The 22,809-nt window shown below is 44.9% G+C and overlaps 1 protein-coding gene across 2 annotated transcripts in view; it reads left to right on the forward strand.

Annotated features, from left to right (window-relative positions):
* Window positions 1-22,809, forward strand: part of LOC106582833 (ras association domain-containing protein 5) — a 49,312-nt gene that overhangs the window by 2,676 nt on the left and 23,827 nt on the right. Inside the window, exon 1 of one of the 2 annotated variants that reach the window (XM_014166326.3) lies at window positions 16,806-17,380. The exons of the other annotated variant lie outside the window; for it this stretch is intronic. Coding sequence (XP_014021801.1) covers window positions 17,239-17,380 — 142 coding nt within the window. The 5' untranslated portion in view covers window positions 16,806-17,238. Of the gene's footprint in view, window positions 1-16,805; window positions 17,381-22,809 lie in introns of those variants that run through there. 2 annotated transcript variants of the gene reach the window in all.

Below are 22,809 nucleotides of genomic sequence, written 5' to 3' on the forward strand. Positions count from 1 at the left end.
TGTGTGTGTGGTGTGCGTGCTGAGCTGGCAGTGTGTCAGCAGCACTCTGTCATGGGGAAGCTGTGACTGCAGAGGACTTCGCTATAAACGAGGGAAGGGGGGTGGGGGTAGAGCGGGCGAGCGGGCGAGAAGATGAATTGGATGGGATGAAGACTGGAGAGAGGGAAGAGCTGAGCAGAGTGAAAAGAGTTGGAGGAAGAAAGGAGGAGAAGTGTTGATGAGGAGAAAGGAAACAGGGGAGAGAGCGAGGGAATAGGGCGAGAGCGAGAAAGGATAGTTGGAGTCGAGGACAAAATGGGAGGGAGGGAGGAGAGGGGAAGAATAGAGGGAGGAGGAAGAGTGAATGAGGGATAGAGGAATGAGAAAGGAGAAGGGGAGAGAGAGAGGCCAGTACTGCAGTGCTCTCTGATTTAATGTGCTATCAGCAGGAGCTCACTGGAGCGAGACCAGAGACACGCTATAGCTGCTGATCAACACTCTATCAACTCTGAGTGTTATGTGTGGAGTTGTTGACACTGCTTTATTCTAGATCCATATAGTGCAATTGTTTATAATCTCCATAACATGCAGATTATAATCTCATAGAGCAGTTTGGGCTAGACACACTAATCACACTAATCCCTCTTTATGTATTAATCTAGTGTGTGTGTGTGTGTACTTTAACCATCCTTGGTCTTTAACTGAAGCCACACAAAATGAATTATCAATGGACAGGAACAATGGAGAGGGAGGAGTTCTTGGCTAGGGAACAAGGGTTGAATGGCATATTTGTGGTTTGGGGGTATTTGTAGTGGTAATGAACTTGGCCCCTCAAGCTAAAAAATGATTATGGCTGGGTCTTTAGGTCAGTGTAGTTTAAAACACACACACACACACACACACACACACACACACACACACACACACACACACACACACACACACACACACACAGCTAATAACAGGGAACTGTGGCCGAGACTTTCATAACCATAAACAACCATCGTTCTCTCTCTTTTCTCACTCTAATTTATCTCAAGTGTTCCGTCTTTGTTGGTATTGTTAAATATATAGCCTATAGAAATAACCCTCTGTTTAGTCCCCTTGGAAGAGCACTTCCTGGGAATCATATGGCCTGCAGTACAATTCTCATCCCTAGCTCTGTGTTCCAACAGACTTCTCCCCATCTTTACAACCATTGAACCTATATGTTTTGACCATGACAGTTTACAATATAAGGTAATGCCAGGTAATTTAGTCTCCTGAACTTGTTCAACAGCCACACCATCCATGACTAGATTCAGCTGAGGTCTAGAATTAGGGAATGATTTGTACCAAATACAATGCTCTTAGTTTTAGAGATGTTCAGGACCAGTTTATTACTGGCCACCCATTCCAAAACAGACTGCAACTCTTTGTTAAGGGTTTTAGTGACTTCATTAGCTGTGGTTGCTGATGCGTACATGGTTGAATAATCAACATACATGGACACACATGCTTTGATTAATATCAGTGGCAGGTCATTGATAAAAATTTGGAAAAAGTAGAGGGCCTCGAGAGCTGCCCTGCAGTACACCACACTCTACATGTTTGACATTAGAGTAGCTTCCATTTAACCTTTTCACGAGTGTTCCAAATATTTCTAACGGTCGCCCCAGTGAGAGTTGTTTAATGCACGTGATGTCAGAATGCACTCACTGTGATTGTTACGCAACAGAACAGTTAATTATTTTCCAACAAGTTTTATTTTCTAACAGTTTGAATTGTGGTGTGTTCCACCTCCTCATTAATTCACATAGAAGTAGCCCATTTCACTGTTGCCAATTTATGTTTGAGGCTTTACTGAGCCATACAGACGTCTCTCTTTGAGAGTCCAAGCACCTCCCAGTGTTTCCGCAGATCAAGTATGCAGACATTTGCACAGTCTTGCACAAACCTTTCCCCCCTGGCACATTTTTTTGGCTGGCGCTCGTATTGCCTTCATTGTTGTTTTCCTTACAAATAATAATCCTGGACAAAGTAAGTGCCTTATTTTCTGCATAATGTGTTTACTGTTTTATTCACATGTTTTCAAGTACTGGTGACAAATCATGCATCCCGATTATTGAATAGATTGCAATGGACACCTATGATGTGTGTAAAATACTTTTTTGAAGGTGGGTTCCGCTGGTGTACAGCAATCTTTAAGTCATACCACAGATTCTCAGTTGGATTGAGGTCTGGGCTTTGACTAGGCCATTCCAAGACATTTACATGTTTCCCCTTAAACCACTCAAGTGTTGCTTTAGCAGTATGCATAGCACTATGTCATTGTCCTGCTGGAAGGTGAACCCCCGTCCAAGTCTCAAATCTCTGGAAGACTGAAACAGGTTTCCCTCTAGAATATCCCTGTATTTAGCGCCATCCGTCATTCCTTAAACTCTGACCAGTTTCCCGGTCCCAGCCAATGAAAAACATCCCCACAGCATGATGCTGCCACCACCATGCTTCACTGTGGGGATGGTGTTCTCAGGGTGATGAGAAGTGTTGGGTTTGCGCCAGACATAGCATTTTCCTTGATTGCCAAAAAGCAAAATTTTAGTCTCATCTGACCAGTGTACCTTCCATATGTTTGGGGAGTTTGCTTATTTTTTCTTTAATGGCTTTTTTCTGGCCACTCTTCCGTAAGCTATACACTCCACAGAGCTGGGCTTTAAAGTGGTCCTATGGACAGATACTCCCATCTCTGCTGTGGAGTTTGCAGCTCCTTCAGGGTTATCTTTGGTCTCTTTGTTGCCTCTAATTAATGCCCTCCTTGCCTGGTCTGTGAGTTTTGGTGCCCTCTCTTGGCAGGTTTGTTGTGTTGCCATATTCTTTCAATTTTTTATAATGGATTTAATGGTGCTCAGCGGGATATTCAAAGTTTCAGATATTTTTTATAACCCAACCCTGATCTGTACTTCTCCACAACGTTGTCCCTGACCTGTTTGGAGAGCTCCTTGATCTTCATGGTGCCGCTTGCTTGGTGGTGCCCCTTGCTTAGTGGTGTTGCAGACTCTGGGGCCTGTCAGAACAGGTGTATATATACTGAGATCATGTGACCGATCATGTGACACTTAGATTACACACAGGTTGACTTTATTTAACTAGTTATGTGACTTCTTTAGGTAATTGGTTGCACCAGATCTTATTTTGAGGCTTCATAGAAAAGGGGGTGAATTCATATGTACGCAAATCTTTTCCATTTTATTTTATTTTTGCGGAATGTTTTGAAACAAGTTCTAATTTCACTTCACGAATTTGGACAATTTTGTGTATGTCCATTACATGAAATCCAAATAAAAATCTATTTAAATTACAGGTTGTAATACAGCAAAATAGGAAAAAGGGGGATGAATACTTTTGCAAGGCACTGTACTGCTGTATCATCAAATGAATTATGTAAGTGAGTCTCAGAAATGGCTAATATATGAATGTTATCTGATGTTAGCAAGTTATTGATTTCGTGAACCTTATACTTGACTACTATCGGCCTGGGCCTGTCACCTGGGCCGGTGGTGGGTTTTCCAGTCCTGTGGGCGCGCTCCACCTCAATCTTCCTGTGGTCCATCTTCAGTTTCTCAGAGGTCATTTGACTCACTTTGTCCTCAGACTCCGTCCAGGTGTCATGTGGAGATTCTGCAATTGCATCCACAACCATGTTATTCCGCCTTGATTGTCCCTCGAGATAATCTGATTTCTCTGTCATTATCATGGAGTCACATACAGAACTGATGTCCTCTCTCAATGACTTACAGATTGCTGTCATCTTGCCATTTTCCTGTATAAACTCATCGTCCTGACCCTGGGAGAACTGCAAACTGTTCTTCAGGTCCTGGACTTCTCTGATCAGGTCTTCCATTCTTTTATTAGTTGACTCCACCAGTGTTTAGACAAAACACTTGAAGCTATTTTCTTGTTGTAACAATTACTTCTATATCTTTTTGTTTGTTTAAAAGATCCTCCACCTTTGATAGAGAGACACCACTGTCCTCAACGGTACTCCCGCTGACTGGTAGCTAGCTAGTAACCAAACTTTTTCAATAGAATTATCAAAACTTCCTGAAACAACAAACTGAGCTCTTCCTTATTCTGAGTTCAACAGGAAGTGGCGAAGAAGATTATTTCTGTTATCCCTGGCAGACAGACAGACAACTATAATACTTAGAGCAGACATCCAGTCTAAAAGGCTGGTGACAGACAGAGACCTATAAGACCTATGACAGACATTAAACATCTCCTTATGTCTGTCTCTCCGACACTAATCTGGCTAGTTTAGGATCACTCCTCTCCCCCTCTATCCTCACTGGCTTTCCTTTCGCTCTTCCCCCTTTTCCTCTCCCTATTTCCTTTTCTTTTCCTCTCCACCTCCATTTTCTCTCTCCACTTCCTCTAGTCTTTCTCTTTCTCTATCCCATCTTCTCTCTGTCTGTATATCTCTTCGCTCCCTCTCTCTGTTATGTTATAGTGACTGCAGTGGGTTGTTAATCCCAGATGAGGCAGCTCCTGCCAGGCGATTAAGACTGGGAGAGCAGGCAGACGTCAGATTAACTTTTAATTGAAGGTTTCTGAGGTTGCTGTCGTAGAACTACACATACAGTACCAGTCAAAAGCTTGGACACACCTACTCATTCATTGAAGGGCTTTTCTTTAATTTGACTATTTTCTACATTGTAGAATAATAGTGAAGACATCAAAACTATGAAATAACACATATGGAATCATGTATTAACCAAAAAAGTCTTAAACAAATCAAAATATAGTTTATATTTTAGATTCTTCAAAGTAGCCACTCTTTGCCTTGAAGACAGCTTTGCACACTCTTGGTATTCTCTCAACCAGCTTTATGAGGAATGTTTTTCTGAGTCTGGAGTTCCCACATATGCTGAACACTTGTTGGCTGCTTTTCCTTCACTCTGCGGTCCAACTCATCCCTAACCATCTCAATTGGGTTCAGGTCGGGTGATAGTGGAGGCCAGGTCATCTGACGCAGCACTCCATCACTCTCCTTCTTGGTAAAATAGCCCTTACACAGCCTGGAGGTGTGTTTTGGGTTATTGTCCTGTTGAAAAACAAATGATAGTCCCACTAAGAGCAAACCAGATGGGATGGCGTATCGCTGTGGTAGCTATGCTGGTTAAGTGTGCCTTGAATTCTTAATAAATCACAGACAGTGTCACCAGCAAAGCACCATCACACCTCCTCCTCCATGCTTCACGGTGGGAACCACACATGCGGAGATCATCCTTTCACCTACTCTGCTTCTCACAAAGACATGGCGGTTGGAACCAAAAATCTCAAATTTGGACTCATCAGACCAAAGGACAGATTTCCACCAGTCTAATGTCCATTGCTCGTGTTTCTTGGCCCATGCAAGTCTCTTCTTCTTATTGGTGTCCTTTAGTAGTGGTTTCTTTGCAGCAATTCGACCATGAAGGCCTGATTTTCATGTAGTCTCCTCTGAACAGTTGCTTGAACTCTGTGAATATTTATTTGGGCTGAAATCTGAGGTGCAGTTAACTCTAATGAACTTATCCTCTGCAGCAGAGGTAACTCTAGGTCTTCCTTTCCAGTGGCGGTCCTCATTAGAGCCAGTTTCATCATAGCACTTGATGGTTTTTGTGACTGCACTTGAAGAAACATTCAAAGTTCTTGAAATTTTCCACATTGACTGACCTTCATGTCTTTAAGTAATGATGGACTGTCATTTCTCTTTGCTTATTTGAGCTGTTCTTGTCATAATATGGACTTTGTATTTTACCAAATAGGGCTATCTTCTGTATACCACCCCTACCCCACCCCTAACTGATTTTGCTCGAATGCATTAAGAAGGAAATCAATTGCACAAATTAACTTTTAACAAGGCACACCTGTTAATTGAAATGCATTCCAGATGACTACCTGATGAAGCTGGTTGAGAGTGTCAAGAGTGTGAAAAGCTGTCATCAAGGCAAAGGGTGGCTACTTTGAAGAATCTCAAATATATTTTTATTTGTTTAACACCTTTTTGGTTACTACATGATTCCATATGTGTTTTTTCATAGTTTGGATGTCTTCACTATTATTCTACAATGTAGAAAATGGTAAAAATAAAGAAAACCCTGAGTAGGTGTGTCCAAACTTTTGACTCGTACTGTATGTTTATTTGCTAAAGCTGGAGGGTGATGCAGAGCTGTCTGAAGACCAAAAGGCTGCGATCGGGTCTTTGGATGACATGTGGGACCTCTCTGGGGTAACAGCCGAGAACATAAAATGGCTGTTCAACCGTCTACTACAGCATGCGGTAATCACCCTTTTCCAGAGATCGTTCTCTGACTGTTAACCTAGCTTAGTTTTTGAATCTAGTTATGTATACCTTATTCCTGCTTTTATTTCAGTTTTATGAAGTTAGATTGTGTAGGAAGTATTTAATTGTGTGTTTATTTTCTTTTTATGACAAAGTGAAAACATGTTTTTAGAAATCTTTGCAAATGTATTGAAAATGAAATACATATCTAATTTACATAAGTATTCACAACCCTTTGTAAAGCACCTTTGGCAGTGATTACAGCTATGAGTCTTTTTGGGTTATTCCCTAAGAGCTTTCCACATTTGGATTGTGTAACATTTGCCCAATATTCTTGGCAAAATTCTACAAGCTCTGTCAAATTGGTTGTCAATCATTGCTCGACAACCATTTTCAGGTCATATATCTGAAAAAACAGTACCTCGACCACTCAGGAACATTCGCTGTCTTCTTGGTAAGCAACTCCAGTGTAGATTTGGCCTTGTGTTATAGATTATTGTCCTGCTGAAAGGTGAATTCATCTTCCAGTGTCTGGTGGAAGGAGATTGAAGCAGGTTTTTTTCCTCTAGGATTTTGCCTGTGCTTAGTTCCATTACATTTCTTTTTTATCCTGAAAACTCTCCAGTCCATAACGAGTACAAGCATACCCATAACATGATGCAGCCACCATTATGCTTGAAAATATGGAGAGTGGTACTCACTAATGTAATGTGTGGTATTGGATTTGCCCCTAACATAACTTTTAGTCCTGAATACAAAGTGTTAATTGCTTTGCCACATTTTTTTTCAGTATTGATTTAATGCCTTATTGCAAACAGGATGCGTGTTTTGGAATATTTGTATTCTGTGCAGAGTTCCTTCTTTTCACTCTGTCAGTTAGGTTAGTATTGTGGAGTAACTACAATGTTGTTGATCCATCCTGTTAATCAAAGTTTTACATCTCTTAAATAATTATGAATAGATCCACCATTGAGCACAAAAACAACACTTGTTACAGAATATTTTACATAAAAATAACATCTGTCAGACAAACCATGCCTGACAACATGATCCAATAAGACAGAAAAATAGAAGAACATTTAAAGGCTGTGGACATTGTGAACTGCAGTCAAGGGTGTGTGCCATAGGAAAGGGGTTAAGTACTTATTGACTCAAAACATGTCTGCTTTTCATCTTTAATTAATTTGTAAAAATATCGAAAAACATTATTCAATTTTGACATTTTGGGGTATTGTGTGTGTGTGTGTGTGTGTGTGTGTGTGTGTGGGGGGAGCTGTTTTTAAAAAAATCTAAGTTTAATCCATTTTAAATTCAGGCTGTAACAAAAACAAAATGTGGAAAAAGTCCATGGGGGGTGAATACTTTTCTGAAGTCACTGTAACTTCCAAAATAAAGGAAACACCAACATAAAGTGTCTTAATAGGGCGTTGGACCACCACGAGCCAGAACAGCTTCAATGCACCTTGTCATAGATTGTACAAGTGTTTGGAACTCTATTGGAAGGATGCGACACCATTATTCCACAAGAAATTCCATAATTTGGTGTTTTGCTGATTGTGGTGGAAAACGCTGTCTCAGGCGCCTCTCCAGAATCTCCCATCAGTGTTCAATTGGGTTGAGATCTGGTGACTGAAACACACACACACACCACACACACACACACACACACACACACACACACACACACACACACGTTAAATGCTTTATTTGAATCCACCAATCAAATTTACAAAAAAAATGATCCAAACATTTCAAAGGCACCTCCTTCTCAAAACGGCTACGCTGCCCACAACAGCGAAAGCAGAGCAGTACCTAGCCAATTGATTTGCCCTAGTTTTTGTCAGACCCGCAATCTGCAAGTCTGTGTACGTGGCTGAGACGGCCAAATATCAGCGCCACCAGCTTGCGCCTACACCCGAGGCTGTCCAAGCGTGCCATGAGTGGCTGGTATTTTAAGCAGCTTGTCGGTAAAGGCCTTCTCCGTGTAGCCGTCAAATGAGCAGCCCACTTCCAAAAGGAGCACCTCCCCCTGGCCTCCATCCACAACAACAATGTCTGGCGTGTTTGGCCCCCAGGAAAACACATCAACAACATCACACCAGCTTCCCCTTACACAAGAATGTTTATTCATCTGGCTGTTGGTGAGACTACTTGTCTCACCTCGCTATCAGGTCGATAAGGCGGTAATGTCTAACAATGTACAAATCCTTGTATGAACAGCAGCCATTCATAGTCCATTACGTTTGACTCATGTAGAATACAAAATGGGTCATGGTTTCCAGTGTACCAGAGTGCTAGATTATATTTTGTTGGGAGAACTTGCAGCCTTGCCTTAACAGTAAAGATGACACACACACACACACTTTAAACCCCCTATGCTCCTTTGAGACCCCTCTTTCAAAGTCCCTGAGATGGCTTTATTTTTTTTTATTATTTTACGTCAAATACAAACATACACATACGAACAACAACTTACAGACGCACAAACAACGACTAGATCTCCTCTGCCCAGACCTGCATGCTCACATCTCCATCCCTAGTGCCTGCATTATTGTTTGCCTTAAATTGTACCAATTTGTTTTTCTCAGTCGCCCATGCTGTTTCAATATTTCAAAAATTCGATTTTTCTATTGTGTTAATGATGGCGGATTGATTGATTTCCAAATGTTTTATATACGTTTTATTTAAGATGAGGGATGAGAAGAGAATAGTCCATCCCATCGGGTATCTCGCTACACCTCCAATTTGTCATGTCTTGAAATATATAGACAGACGGATTAAAAGTAATTTTACATTGTAATACTTCTGACAGCCAACTTTCTAGCTCCGCCCACAACTTTTGGACTTTATAGAATTCCCCAGAAAGCATGGATTATTGAATCATTCTTAGTTTTACACTTAAGACATGACCTATACGTTGGAGGGCCTTGGTATAGCATAACCAACAGGTAAAGGGGCTGCCTACTAAATTACCTGTTGGGGCCGGCAAAAATGGTAGTGTGGAAGATCAGGAAATATGAGATGCAGGGGACGGGGTGTACTGACCCCAGAGCTGTGCTGCTGAGGCTGATGCGGGCTCAGCTCACACTGGACCATGTATATAGGGTGCTGGGGTGTGTGGGCGTCAGGGGGTACAGTGGAAGAGAAGGGGGGCTTGGTTCTAACTTTCTAGGTCCGTTAAAATGAAGTAAAGTTTGTGCTATTAATTATGTAACTATTTGGGATTTATTGGCTTGGAGTTTGTCAAAAGGCACCTAAAGACTCTCAGACCCTGAGAAACAAGATTCTCTAGTCTGATGAAACCAAGATTGAACACTTTGGCCTGAATCCTAAGCTTCACGTCTGGAGGAAACCTGGCAACATCCCTACGGTGAAGCATGGTGGTGGCAGCATTAAGCTGTGGGGATGTTTTTCAGGGACTGGGAGACTAGTCAGGATCGAGGCAAAGATTAACGTAAAAAAGTACAGAGAGATCCTTGATGAATACCTGCTCCAGAGCGCTCAGGACATCAGACTGGGGGTGAAGGTTCACCTTCCAACAGGACAACGACCCTAAGCACACAGACAAAACAAAGCAGGTGTGGCTTCGTCTCTGAATGTCCTTGAGTGGCCCAGCCAGATCCTGGACTTGAACCTGATCGAACATCTCTGGAGAGACCTGAAAATAGCTGTGCAGCAACGCTCCCCGTCCAACCTGACAGAACTTGAGAGGATCTACAGAGAGGAATGGGAGAAACTCCCCAAATACAGGTGTGCCAAGCTTGTGGCGTCATACCCAAGAAGACTCATGGCTGTAATCACTGCCAAAGGTGCTTCAACAAAGTACTGAGTAAAGGGTCTGAATACTCATGTAAATGTGATATTTCAGTTTTTTGTTATATAAATTGGAAAAAATGTATTAAAAAAAACAGTTTTTGCTTTGTCATTATGGGATATTGTGTATCGATTGAGGGGAAAAAACGATTTAATACATTTTAGAATAAGGCTGTAATGTAAGAAAGTGTGGAAATGTGAAGGGGTCTGAATACTTCCTGAATGCACTGTATAGTTTGTATTTACAATGGTGTTTGATTCACTGGTTGCCCTTTTCTTGTGGCAACAGGTCACACGTTGTAACGGCTGTCGGGAGAGAGAGTAGACCAAGGCGCAGCGGAGTTAGTGTTCATCATGAGTTTAATTTAATGGACGAAAGAACACTATACAAAACAAGAAAACCGACAGCCAAACAGTACTGTCAGGTGCAATACAAAACAGAAACAGAAACAATGACCCACAAAACCCCAACGGAAAAACAGGCACTTATGTGTGACTCCCAATCAGCAACAACACTCTACAGCTGTGCCTGATTGGAAGCCACACGGCCAAAATCAATGAAACAAACCAACATAGAAAAATGCACATAGAACGCCCACCCAATGTAACACCCTGGCCTAACCAAAATAAAGAACAAAACCCCTCTCTATGGCCAGGGCGTTACACACGTCTTCCTGCTGTGATAGCACACTGACGTATTTTACCTAGTAGATATGTGAGTTTGTTTTTCGAATTATTTTGGGGTCTGTGTAATCTGAGAGAAATATATGTCCCTATGGTCATACATTTGACAGGAGGTTAGGAAGTGTAGCTCAGTGTTCACCTGATTTTGTGGGCAGTGGACACATAGTCTGTCTTCTCTCAAGAGACGGGTCTGGCTATGGCGGCCTCATAGTCAAAGCTTTCCTTAATTTTGGGTCAGGTATTCTGCCACTGTGTGCTCTTTGTTTAGGGCCAAATAACATTCCAGTTTCCTTAGTTGTTTTGGTTAGTTATTTCTAATTTGTCAAGTAATAATCTTTTTGATTTCTCATGATTTGGTTTGGTCTAATTATGTTGCTATCCTAGTGCTCTGTGGGGTCTGTTTGTGAACAGAGCCCCAGGACCAGCTTGCTCTTCTCCAGGTTCATCTCTCTGTAGGTTTTGGCTTTGTTATGGAAGGTTTGGGAATCGCTTCCTTTTTAGGTGGTTGTAGAATTTAACTGCTCTTTTCTGATTAGCCTGTATCGTCGTAATTCTGCTCTGCATGCATTATTTGGTGTTTTACGTTCTACATGGAGGATGTTTTTGCAGAGTCTCAATTTGGTGATTGTCCCATTTTGTGCATTCTTGGTTGGTGACCTCACAACCGTAGAGGGAAATGGGTTCTATAACTGATTCACATATTTTTTGCCAGATCCTAATTGGGATGTCAAATTTTATGTTACTTTTGATGTCGTAGAAAGCCCTTCTTGCCTTGTCTCTCAGATCATTCACAGCTTTGTGGAAGTTACTTATGGCACTGATGTTTAGGCCAAGGTATGTATTGTTTTTTTGTGTGCTCTAGGCCAACCGTGTCTAGATGGCATTTCTATTTGTGGTATTGGCGACTGGACCTTTTTTGGAACACCATTATTTTTGTCTTAGTGAGATTTACGGTCAGGGCCCAGGTCTGGCTGAATCTGTGCAGAATATCTAGGTGCTGCTGTAGGCTCTCCTTGGTTGGGGACCGAAGCACCAGATAACCAGCAAACAGTACACATTTGACTTCAGATTCTAGTAGGGTGAGGACGGGTGCTGCAGACTGTACTAGTACCCTCGCCAATTCATTGATATACATGTTGAAGAGGGTTGGTCTAAAGCTGCATCCTTGTCTCACCACACGCCCCTGTGGAAAGAAATGTGTTTTTTTGCCAATTTTAACAGCGCACTTGTTGTTTGTGTACATGGATTTTATAATGTTATATGTTTTTCCCCAAACACCGTTTTCCATCAATTTCTATTGCGGACCCTTGTGCAAAATTTAGTCCAAAGTATTTTTTAAATCAACAAAGCATGAGAAGACTTTGCTTTTGTTTTGTTTGTCAAATAGGTTGTCAATTTGTCAGTTAGGTTGTACAGGGTGAATACGTGGTCTGTCGTACGGTAATTTGGTAAAAAGACAATTTTGTTATTTGCTCAGAACATTATTTTCACTGAGGTGTAGAAGTTGTTTATGGTAATGCCGGGGATTTTCCCGAGGTTGCTGTTGAGTTATATCCCACTGTAGTTATTGGGGTCAAATTTGTCTCCTTTTTTGTGAATTGGGGTCATCAGTTCATGGTTCAAAATATTGGGAAAATGCCACAGCTGAGGATGATGTTAAAGAGTTTAAGTGTAACCAATTGGAATTTGTGGTCCGGATATTTTATTATTTCATTTAGGATACCATCAAAACCACAGCCTTTTTGGGTTGGAGGGGTTTGTATTTCGTCCTGTAGTTTAATCAATGTAATTGTAAATGATCATGCATATGTTTTTGCTATTTGTTCTTTGTTATAGGGCCAAAACGATTGGAGAAGTGGTTTTAGATAAATGTCTCTTCATGTTGTTGTTTGTTAAATAAGTTCACATTTTCCCAGAAGTGGTTCGATTCTATGGAATCTTCAATTACATTGAGCTGGTTTCTGACGTCCTGTTCCTTCTTTTTCTTTAGTGTATTTCTGTGCTGTTTTAGTGTTTCACCATAGTGAAGGCGTAGGCTCAGGTTTTCTTAGTCTCTGTGGATAGATTTCTACATTTATTTCTTAGATTTTTTTCATTCTTCTCTCTCTCTCTGCTTTCTCTCCTGTTCTTTCTCGCTCTCTCTCTCTCTCCTGTTCTCTCTCTCTCCTGTTCTCTATCTCTCCAGGGAGGCAGGCAGGCAGGTGTGGGGTCAGTCTCTGGTCACTGCACCCACAGGAAAAGATATGGAGTGACACTGCCACCGATAACTCAGCATGCAGGTAGACAAGCAGGGGACATTTGAGCAGAAACAACCGTGAATTAGTTAAAAACAGAACGAAAACTGAAAGCAGAGAAAATAGGAGATCAACCGCCCTTCTCGTGCAGTGAGCCTGTTTACTTTGGCCTGTAGCGATGTGTGTCACTGTTGCGTTATGCCTTATAAATCTCTCTCCGTTGGTACCTCGTTTATGGAGGTAAATCACCTTCCATACTCTACATATTCCCCTCCTATGCCCTCCCTACAGTATAACCTCTGTCCTCCCCTACCCTTCATATACCGTGTACCTTTCCTATGCTCCCTACCCTAAACCCTATGCCCTCCCCCATCTCCTACACAGTGCTGGCCTCAGCAGCAGCCATAGTAGTATGACTGGGTGTTTCTTTCTCAAAGTTCTATGGACTCCAGCAGAGGAAGTAGAGTGTGTTAATATCTCTTAGCTTCCTGTACTAACATACCACTGTCACCAGCATAGCTACAAATGTCTAACATGACCCCTCCTGACCACGCTAGTCTCGTCTGAGCAGAGAGTTCAACACTGGGCCAGCCAGGCAGGTAGATATTTTCAAAGTGTGTGCAGGTCGGTTGTATGTGTCAGTCATAGAGAAGTTGCTGCCTCTGAGCTTTCAATTCACCCCTTCATGATTTTTCTTTTAATAAAAGTTTTATCCTTTTATTTAATTAGGCAAGTCAGTTAAGAACAAATTCTTATTTTACAATGACGGCCTACCCTGGCCAAACCCTCCCCTAACCCAGACGACAGTGTGCCAGTTGTGCGCCACCCTATGGGACTCCCGATCACGGCCGGATGTGATGCAGCCCGGGATTGAACCAGGGTCTGTAGTGACGCCTCTAGCACTGAGATGCAGTGCTTTAGACCGCTGCACCACTCGGGAGCCCCATAAAATGATGAGTGTATGGCATGCATGGTTAGGGTTGAGCCAGGGTGGACATGGAGCTAGTGGTAGGGTTAGGGTTGAGCCAGGGTGGACATGGAGCTAGTGGTAGGGTTAGGGTTGAGCCAGGGTGGACATGGAGCTAGTGGTAGGGTTAGGGTTGAGCCAGGGTGGACATGGAGCTAGTGGTAGGGTTAGGGTTGAGCCAGGGTGGACATGGAGCTAGTGGTAGGGTTAGGGTTGAGCCAGGGTGGACATGGAGCTAGTGGTAGGGTTAGGGTTGAGCCAGGGTGGACATGGAGCTAGTGGTAGGGTTAGGGTTGAGCCAGGGTGGACATGGAGCTAGTGGTAGGGTTAGGGTTGAGCCAGGGTGGACATGGAGCTAGTGGTAGGGTTAGGGTTGAGCCAGGGTGGACATGGAGCTAGTGGTAGGGTTAGGGTTGAGCCAGGGTGGACATGGAGCTAGTGGTAGGGTTAGGGTTGAGCCAGGGTGGACATGGAGCTAGTGGTAGGGTTAGGGTTGAGCCAGGGTGGACATGGAGCTAGTGGTAGGGTTAGGGTTGAGCCAGGGTGGACATGGAGCTAGTGGTAGGGTTAAGCCAGGGTGGACATGGAGCTAGTGGTAGGGTTAGGGTTGAGCCAGGGTGAACATGGAGCTAGTGGTAGGGTTAGGGTTGAGCCAGGGTGGACATGGAGCTAGTGGTAGGGTTAGGGTTGAGCCAGGGTGGACATGGAGCTAGTGGTAGGGTTAAGCCAGGGTGGACATGGAGCTAGTGGTAGGGTTAGGGTTGAGCCAGGGTGAACATGGAGCTAGTGGTAGGGTTAGGGTTGAGCCAGGGTGGACATGGAGCTAGTGGTAGGGTTAGGGTTGAGCCAGGGTGGACATGGAGCTAGTGGTAGGGTTAGGGTTGAGCCAGGGTGGACATGGAGCTAGTGGTAGGGTTAGGGTTGAGCCAGGGTGGACATGGAGCTAGTGGTAGGGTTAGGGTTGAGCCAGGGTGAACATGGAGCTAGTGGTAGGGTTAGGGTTGAGCCAGGGTGGACATGGAGCTAGTGGTAGGGTTAGGGTTGAGCCAGGGTGGACATGGAGCTAGTGGTAGGGTTAGGGTTGAGCCAGGGTGGACATGGAGCTAGTGGTAGGGTTAGGGTTGAGCCAGGGTGGACATGGAGCTAGTGGTAGGGTTAGGGTTGAGCCAGGGTGGACATGGAGCTAGTGGTAGGGTTAGGGTTGAGCCAGGGTGGACATGGAGCTAGTGGTAGGGTTAGGGTTGAGCCAGGGTGGACATGGAGCTAGTGGTAGGGTTAGGGTTGAGCCAGGGTGGACATGGAGCTAGTGGTAGGGTTAGGGTTGAGCCAGGGTGGACATGGAGCTAGTGGTAGGGTTAGGGTTGAGCCAGGGTGGACATGGAGCTAGTGGTAGGGTTAGGGTTGAGCCAGGGTGGACATGGAGCTAGTGGTAGGGTTAGGGTTGAGCCAGGGTGGACATGGAGCTAGTGGTAGGGTTAGGGTTGAGCCAGGGTGGACATGGAGCTAGTGGTAGGGTTAGATATAAAACCAAAGGAAGTGGTTGAACTGTAATGGCTGCCTGGGGGATGCACATCAACAAGTGATATTGTTTTCACGTAAGAGCCTCCTATATTTGTTACTAACGTGTGTGTGTGTGTGTGTGTGTGTGTGTGTGTGTGTGTGTGTGTGTGTGTGTGTGTGTGTGTGTGTGTGTGTGTGTGTGTGTGTGTGTGTTTTAGGCTGGTGCAGTTCTCCCGTATGTGTGACAGATCTGTGGGGAGTTTTACTCAGGCTAAATTTAGGGTGCCCTTGACAGGTCCTGGGACTGCTCAGAGGTGTGTGTGAACTGCCTTGTCTTAAAGGATGTTAAAGAGAGGAGGAGAGGGCACACAGCAGGTGTTTCAGCTACAGCAGAGACCAGGGCTTAAAGGGATACTGCGGGGTTTTGGCAATGAGGCCGTTTATTAGGGTTGGACGGTATCCAGATTGGCATATCGTCACACCATCCTTTTCTCACCCCGGGATTCATGGTATTACCGGTTTAGTACACAAGTGAGTCCAAAAGGGGGATGTGCAACTCAATATTAGTGTATAATATAGATTATTCTGTCATATAGGTGTGTGTGTGTGTCTGTTTGCGTGAGTGTGTGGCTGCGTATGTTCTTTTGTAAATGTTCATTAATGGTGACATTTACATGCAGTGTGAAGAAGTGTGTGATTGATGAGGGCTGGTACATCCTGTGTCTCCAAACTCCTCAGGCTCAGAAGTAGGGCAGCCCTCTCTCTTTTCCCCAGCGCATATTAATAGCCATTAGAGTGTGTATCATATACACCAAGATACGCACGCAGACACACACGTCACACACACACACACACACAGCCGGTGCGATGCATGTCATTTACAATTATACGATTTCCCACCATCTCTGTGATGTTTTGTGGTGAATCATTTCAGTTCATCAGGATATGACACACACACACACACAGAGAGAAAGAGAGAGAGGGGCATTCATTGGGGCTCTGTCTCTTTAAGCTGTTTGCTGCTGCAGAGTGTGTGGGTGCTGCAGCAGAGGCACTGAGAGATAGAGAGAACGAGAGAACCCCGGAGTCCGTCAGCTACAAAACAAGTGAATGAGAGCGAGATATTCCAGTGGAGGGGACAGTAGAAGCGTGAGGGTAGTGGTACGTGTGGGCAGTAAGGAAGCGGTTAGGCAGAGGAGGAGGAAGTAGAGGCAAGCTGAGGTTTGAGGACTTTGAAGGGTAGAGGTGTGTGTGTGCGCGAACTAGCGGAGTGGTACGGGAGGAAGGGGTGTTGATCATGAGTGTGTGTATGTGTAAGGTAAGTGTGTGTTAGGTGTGTGTGTGTGTACGGGGTGGCAAAGCGAGAGGTGGACGGGGTGCTGGTTCGGAGCGTGGCACAGCTGGGCGAGTGGTGGCGCTGGGATGGCGGGCACTGGGGAGGCTGGCGAGCTGGCAGCCCTCGGACCGACAAGGAGCCCCTCAGCCGCGGGCAGGAGAGGGGCAGAGGGCACACGCCAGGGAGCGCTGTTGGGCTCGGGTACAGGACGGCGCCCGCAGGGTGGTGCCATGCTCCCAGACAGGCACAGGTAGCGCCGTTGGTTACGGGGCCGCGGGTAGAGGAGGGGGAGCGAGAGGGGGAGGCGGGGGAGAGCGGTGAGGGTGTGAGCCAGGTAAGAGCTTCTCAATCCTTGTCTCTGCGTGTGAGGGCTGAGGTGGGCGGCGAAGGAGAGGGGGAGTTGGGGGGTGAGGATGGCGATATGGGCAGTGCGTGTTTCGGTCAGGTGTCCAGGCGTTTGGGCAGGCTGTTACGGCGCCTGCCCAAGTCTCGCTCCTGGAGTGACGGACTTCGGATGCTCCGCAGAACCAGCTCCAATGGATCACTCATCAACTCTTCCTCAGGTATGGAGGGAGGGAGGGAGGGAGGGAGTAAGAGAAGATGGGGGATGGATAGGAGTGTCAGAAAGAGTGGGGAGAAGATGGCGAGATCTGGAAGATGATAGGATTTATGGGGATGACGGAGGATGAGGTGACTGGACAAGAGGTAAGAGCAGAGGAAGAAAAGGATACAGGAGAGAAAATAGGGAGGTGATGGGTATTGTTACATTGTGTGTCACAGGGGACAGCTCTGCAATGACCATTTTGTATGCTGGTACTCTGAATTTCTCTCTCTCCCCCTGTCTATCTCTCTGATCTCTCTCTCTCTCTCCCTGTCTATTGTGTCGCGTAAATGTGTGGGGATGAATAGATAGAGGGATACAGAAAGACAGTCATCAACACAGTGGAGCTTCTGGAACTCTTCCCCCAAACAGTGCATAGGAATTATCCACACACTGTTCAGTGAACCGACTCCCCTCCACTGGCAGTGTTCTATCACAGGCCATCCAGGTCATGCATATTCTATGTCTCTGAATGTCAGCCCATGATCAATGTGTTATATTAAACCTGATCTGTAAACTGATGGGACGATACCATGAAACCAGATTATAGCTGTCCGCCTGTGGTCTGTTGTGGGAATATGATATTCGAGCTGACTGTTTAGGGGCCCGGGATGGAGTTTAGCATCGATCCTAGCACGTGTTTGTTCACAGAGAAGGGAAAGACTGACGCAGTTGTGTCGACTGATGAATATAGATTGCACAATGGTCGGAGAAATAACGTAATAAGGCAGAGCCAGATCGATAGATTTACATAGGGAAAGAAGAAAAGAGACTGGGTGTGTGTGTGTGTGTGTGTGTGTGTGTGTGTGTGTGTGTGTGTGTGTGTGTGTGTGTGTGTGTGTGTGTGTGTGTGTGTGTGTGTGTGTGTGTGTGTGTGTGTGTGTGTGTGTGTGTGTGTGTGCGTGTGCGTGCGTGCCAGCCATTTACTTCAACGGTGGCAGGATAGCCTAGCGGTTAAGAGCTTTGGGCCAGTTACCGAAAGGTCGCTGGTTCGAATCCCCGAGCTGACCTAGGTGAAAAATCTGTCGACGTGGCCTTGAGCAAGGCACTTAACCTTAATTGCTCCTGTAAGTCGCTCTGGATAAGAGCATCTGCGAAATGAAAGGGTGTTTTTTTTGTTCTAGACCTGTCTGTGTCGGGCTGATAAGGTCCTGAGCAGAATTCATCACTACACCTCTACGATGCCACAGCCTCTAGAGAGCCCTATATCAATCAGGGCTAGTGGAGAAGTTTAAATAGCCTAAAGAGCTCCCTCACATTCCAAAGTTCCTTTTCTACTTAATCGTAGATCATTGTATCGAAACGTGGAATTATCTGAAATGAGTCTTTATTACTGGCTGACTCCTCTTCTCCTCTAGCTGTCATTGACATGATTCTGTGTAGCAGGGCTTCTGTGTTGACCTAACTAACGGGCCAAGATGGCGGATGGAATCCCTGCTGTCCCCCGCAGTGCTTTATCAAATAGAACTGTTGACTTGCTGCTTCTGTTGTCTCTGGTGTCCTCCTGTCTAGGGGCCCCAGGGGCCAGGATTTTATTTTTTTCCCAGGAAAACCTCCTGGCCTCCAGACGCTGAGTGTGTTAGTGTGTTTTTCTCGTTGGACTGCTGCTTCCTCTGCCCTGACAAGCTGGTTATATCTGGTGTGTGTGTGTGTGTGTGTGTGTGTGTGTGTGTGTGTGTGTGCACGCGCTATTTCATACCATGAATTCTGTCTGAAAAACATTGGTCTGGTATATTTTATTCCTATTGTGTTACTATTGAATTGTTATTAAAAACGGTTTGGAATGGGCTCGTAAGCACGTACATGTGACAAATACAATTTCACACACCTTTCATCCATCTCTCACAACATCTCCCTTTCATTGGCTATCTCTAGTTCTCTCAAAATCTCCCCCCTGTGTGTGATTTGGCTAGCTGCGTTTTCAGGGGGTCTCTCTGCTGTGTGTGATGTCAGCTGTAGACAAGCACACAGATGTGTGTTCTGTTAGATAATGTCCTGGCCTTCTCTCCTCTGTTGCCTGGGAGACGGGGACAGTTCTGTGTTTTGGTTTGGCCTCCTGTGGGAGCTGTAGCCTGTAAGAAATGTGGAAGGAAGGAGGGATAGGGAGATTCAGATTGGTGTTACTGTATCCAGCAGAGACCAAACACACACACCGGAGCTTCAGAGGGGCATAGCAGACCATTTTGGTTTATGCTTAAGGGTTTGTTGACTTTGGCTGGTGTAGGCGGGTCAGAGCACGAGCTGTTTATTCAGGCTTTATCCAGGCTGGGTGAGTGGCTGGTGGGCACAGATGGATGTATGAGAGAGAGAGATGGGAACAGGGAAGTGTCTGTGATGGAAGAGAGGTGTGGAGGACTGTAGCAGTGCTACCACAGAGGGACATAGCTGGTCTCAAGGTTACAGTCTCTGGCACCAGAAAAGTCTGCTGACGGAGCTGAATCTGAGAGAAAAGGAGGTGGGGAGAAAGAGGGAGAGATCCAGAGCAGAGTGAGAGAGAGAGAGAGAGAGAGGGGTGTCAGCATAAAAGGTCCTGGCGACTGTCACAGAGAGAGAGAGAGACAGACAGACAGACAGACAGACAGACAGACAGACAGACAGACAGACAGACAGGCATCAGTGTTTCCCCTCTTTCGTAAAAGCCCCCCTGAGTTCCAGGTACTGTAGGGGGATTCTCCAGCTCTGACCACAGCATGGCTCAGGGAAGTACCACACCGCCCCATTGTGTTCTGTGTCTATAGGGGAAGGGGTTCTGCAGAACCCAAAAGGAACGAGAGGGAGAGGGAGCAAGGAAGACAAATAGAGAGAGAAGGAAGTAGAGAGAGAGAGAGAGGTTATACGAGTTGTGCTGGGGAAAGTCCAGTTCTTCAGTAGTGCCTGTAGGGGAAGTGAGGTTCAGTACAGTAATGTTACAGTGCGGTGTGGCTCTGTAAGGGAAGTGACTCTTTAGACAGAGGGCTTGTTTGACAAGGAGGAGATTCCTTATGCTGGCTGGGGGAGTTTAGAGCTCAGAGCCTCAGGGAGGATGACTGTTGTGGAGTTTCAAAGTGTATTCGCCACGTACACAGGATACAACAGGTGTAATACGAGACAGTGAAATGCTTACCTTTTTAAAATCTTAGCTCGTTCCCAACAATGCAGTGATAAGAATAATGGGAAATAGAATAAAAATGTAAAGTAAGAATAAAAACGACACAAGAACTAATGAGAGTTAAAGAACACAAGAATCCAGGTTTATACGGGTTAGTACCAGTACCTTATTCAATGTGCAGAGTTACTGGAGCTGTTGAGGGGGGTTAATATATAAAAAGTGACTGGTAGCAGGAAATCCACATACAGTTGAAGTCAGAAGTTTACATACACTTAGGTTGGAGTCATTAAAACTCATTTTTCAAGTCGGTTATAATTCTTGTAATTCACTTTTAAGTGGGTGCTTTGCTGCAGGAGGGACTGGTGCACTTCACAAAATAGATGGCATCATGAGGACGGAAAGTGATGTCGATATATTGAAGCAACATCTCAAGACATCAGTCAGGAAGTTAAAGCTTGGTCGCAAATGGATCTTCCAAATGGACAATGACCCCAAGCATACTTCCAAAGTTGTGGCAAAATGGCTTAAGGACAACAAAGTCAAGGTATTGGAGTGGCCATCACAAAGCGATGTGATGAAAGAAATAAAAGCTGAAATATATCATTCCCTCTACTATTATTCTATTATTCTGACATTTCACATTCTTAAAATAAAGTGGTGATCGCAAACTGACCTAAGACAGGGAATTTTTACTAGGATTAAATGTCAGTAATTGTGAAAAACTGAGTTTAAATGTAATTGGCAAAAATATCTAAAAACCTGTTTTCGTTTTGTCATTATGGGGTATTGTCTGTAGATTGCTGAGAATACATTTTTTTTAATCCATTTTAGAATAAGGCTGTAACTTAACAAAATGTGGGAAAAGTCAAGGGGTCTGAATACTTTCTGAAGGTACTGTATCTAAACGTAAACAGGAGTACTGGTGACCAGTAGCAGGATAAATGCTAATGGAAATCAATAATCAAGCGTAATGGAGTGTGTGTGTGTGTGTGGTGTGTGTGTCTTTGGTGACTGTTGGCCCAACAGCTCTTAATACCCGTACTTTAATAATACCCGTACTTTAATAATACCCGTACTTTAATAATACCCGTACTTTAATAATACCCATACTTTAATAATACCCGTACTTTTCAGTCACGGATGAGAGGGAATGTTTACTCTTTCAGAGAAAAGGAAAGTAAAAGAGTGCTGACTCTCACTCTCTCACTTTTCATCCTCTGTCATTTCAGTTTGATGGCTTTTCCCTGAGGGGATTTCCAACTGTCACTGTCTCTACTGTAGAGAGCGTTTGGAAACTCCAGCTCTGGCTTTGAGGTTTGATTATTTTGTTAGATATGGGTGTTTTTCAGGTAAATCCTGTGAGAAAATGGAATCTCCTGCTTTACTGTCTTACTGTCCTACCTGCAGAGGAAGGGAGAGGGGGGGGGACTGGGTAAGGGAGGATGGAGGGACTGGGAGAGAGGGGGAGAAGTAGAGAGAGGGAAGACGTGTCTGAGTCAGTGTGAGGTCAATCAATTGTTCTGCTCAAACCAATCAGGCTTCTCACTTCAGCACTTGGGCTCCGTCCTCATTGTAGATAGAGGACATCGACCACATCTCTGCACCCACTGCTGTTTCTCTCTCTCTCTCTTCCTCATCTCCTCCTCTCTCCCTCACATCACCACTCATCTCCTCTCTCCCTCTCCCTTCCTCTCTCCGATGCCATAGATTTTTTCCCCCCTGCGCCTAGTTTTGTGAGACAATGCTCAAGGAGCTGGAAAATCTCAGCTCATCTCTGCGTCTGTAACCCGAGATGCCCTGTGTGTGTGTGACCAAGGCTGGGCCAGGCGATACGGAGGGGAGGAGGGGGGAGGAAGGAATGTGGGGGTGTTTGTGATGGCCAGGGGTGGGTACAGATAGTCTGCATCCTGCCCAGATTAGCAGGAGGGCAGACTGAGATGTGGGACAGACAGACAGACGACTGGGTGATGGTGGCAGGAGGAACATATGTTTACTGTGCTCCTCTGGGTAGGGGGTAGTCTCTTTCGCAGCAAGCAAGACTGTAGGGTAGAATAGGGGGGTATAGGGGGAGTAAATTAACAAAGGTTATAGGATTCGTAAGGGGGTCACGGGGGTGGGAGTTGAATTTCTAGGGGTACGTGGGTAGAGGGAAGGCGGCGAGGAGAGAGGGTACGGTAAACTCAGTGTGGTTACAACGACAGAGGGGTTTAGACAGTAAAGACCCTAATACTGATGGGGTGTAAGGGGTTTACTCACTAATAGTCCTAATGTGTGTTCTGGGGGTCTTACCAGGACCTCATGGG

Source organism: Salmo salar, chromosome 22 (assembly GCF_965601325.2).
Source record: "Salmo salar chromosome 22, fSalSal1, whole genome shotgun sequence".
Taxonomy (NCBI): Eukaryota; Metazoa; Chordata; class Actinopteri; order Salmoniformes; family Salmonidae; genus Salmo; species Salmo salar.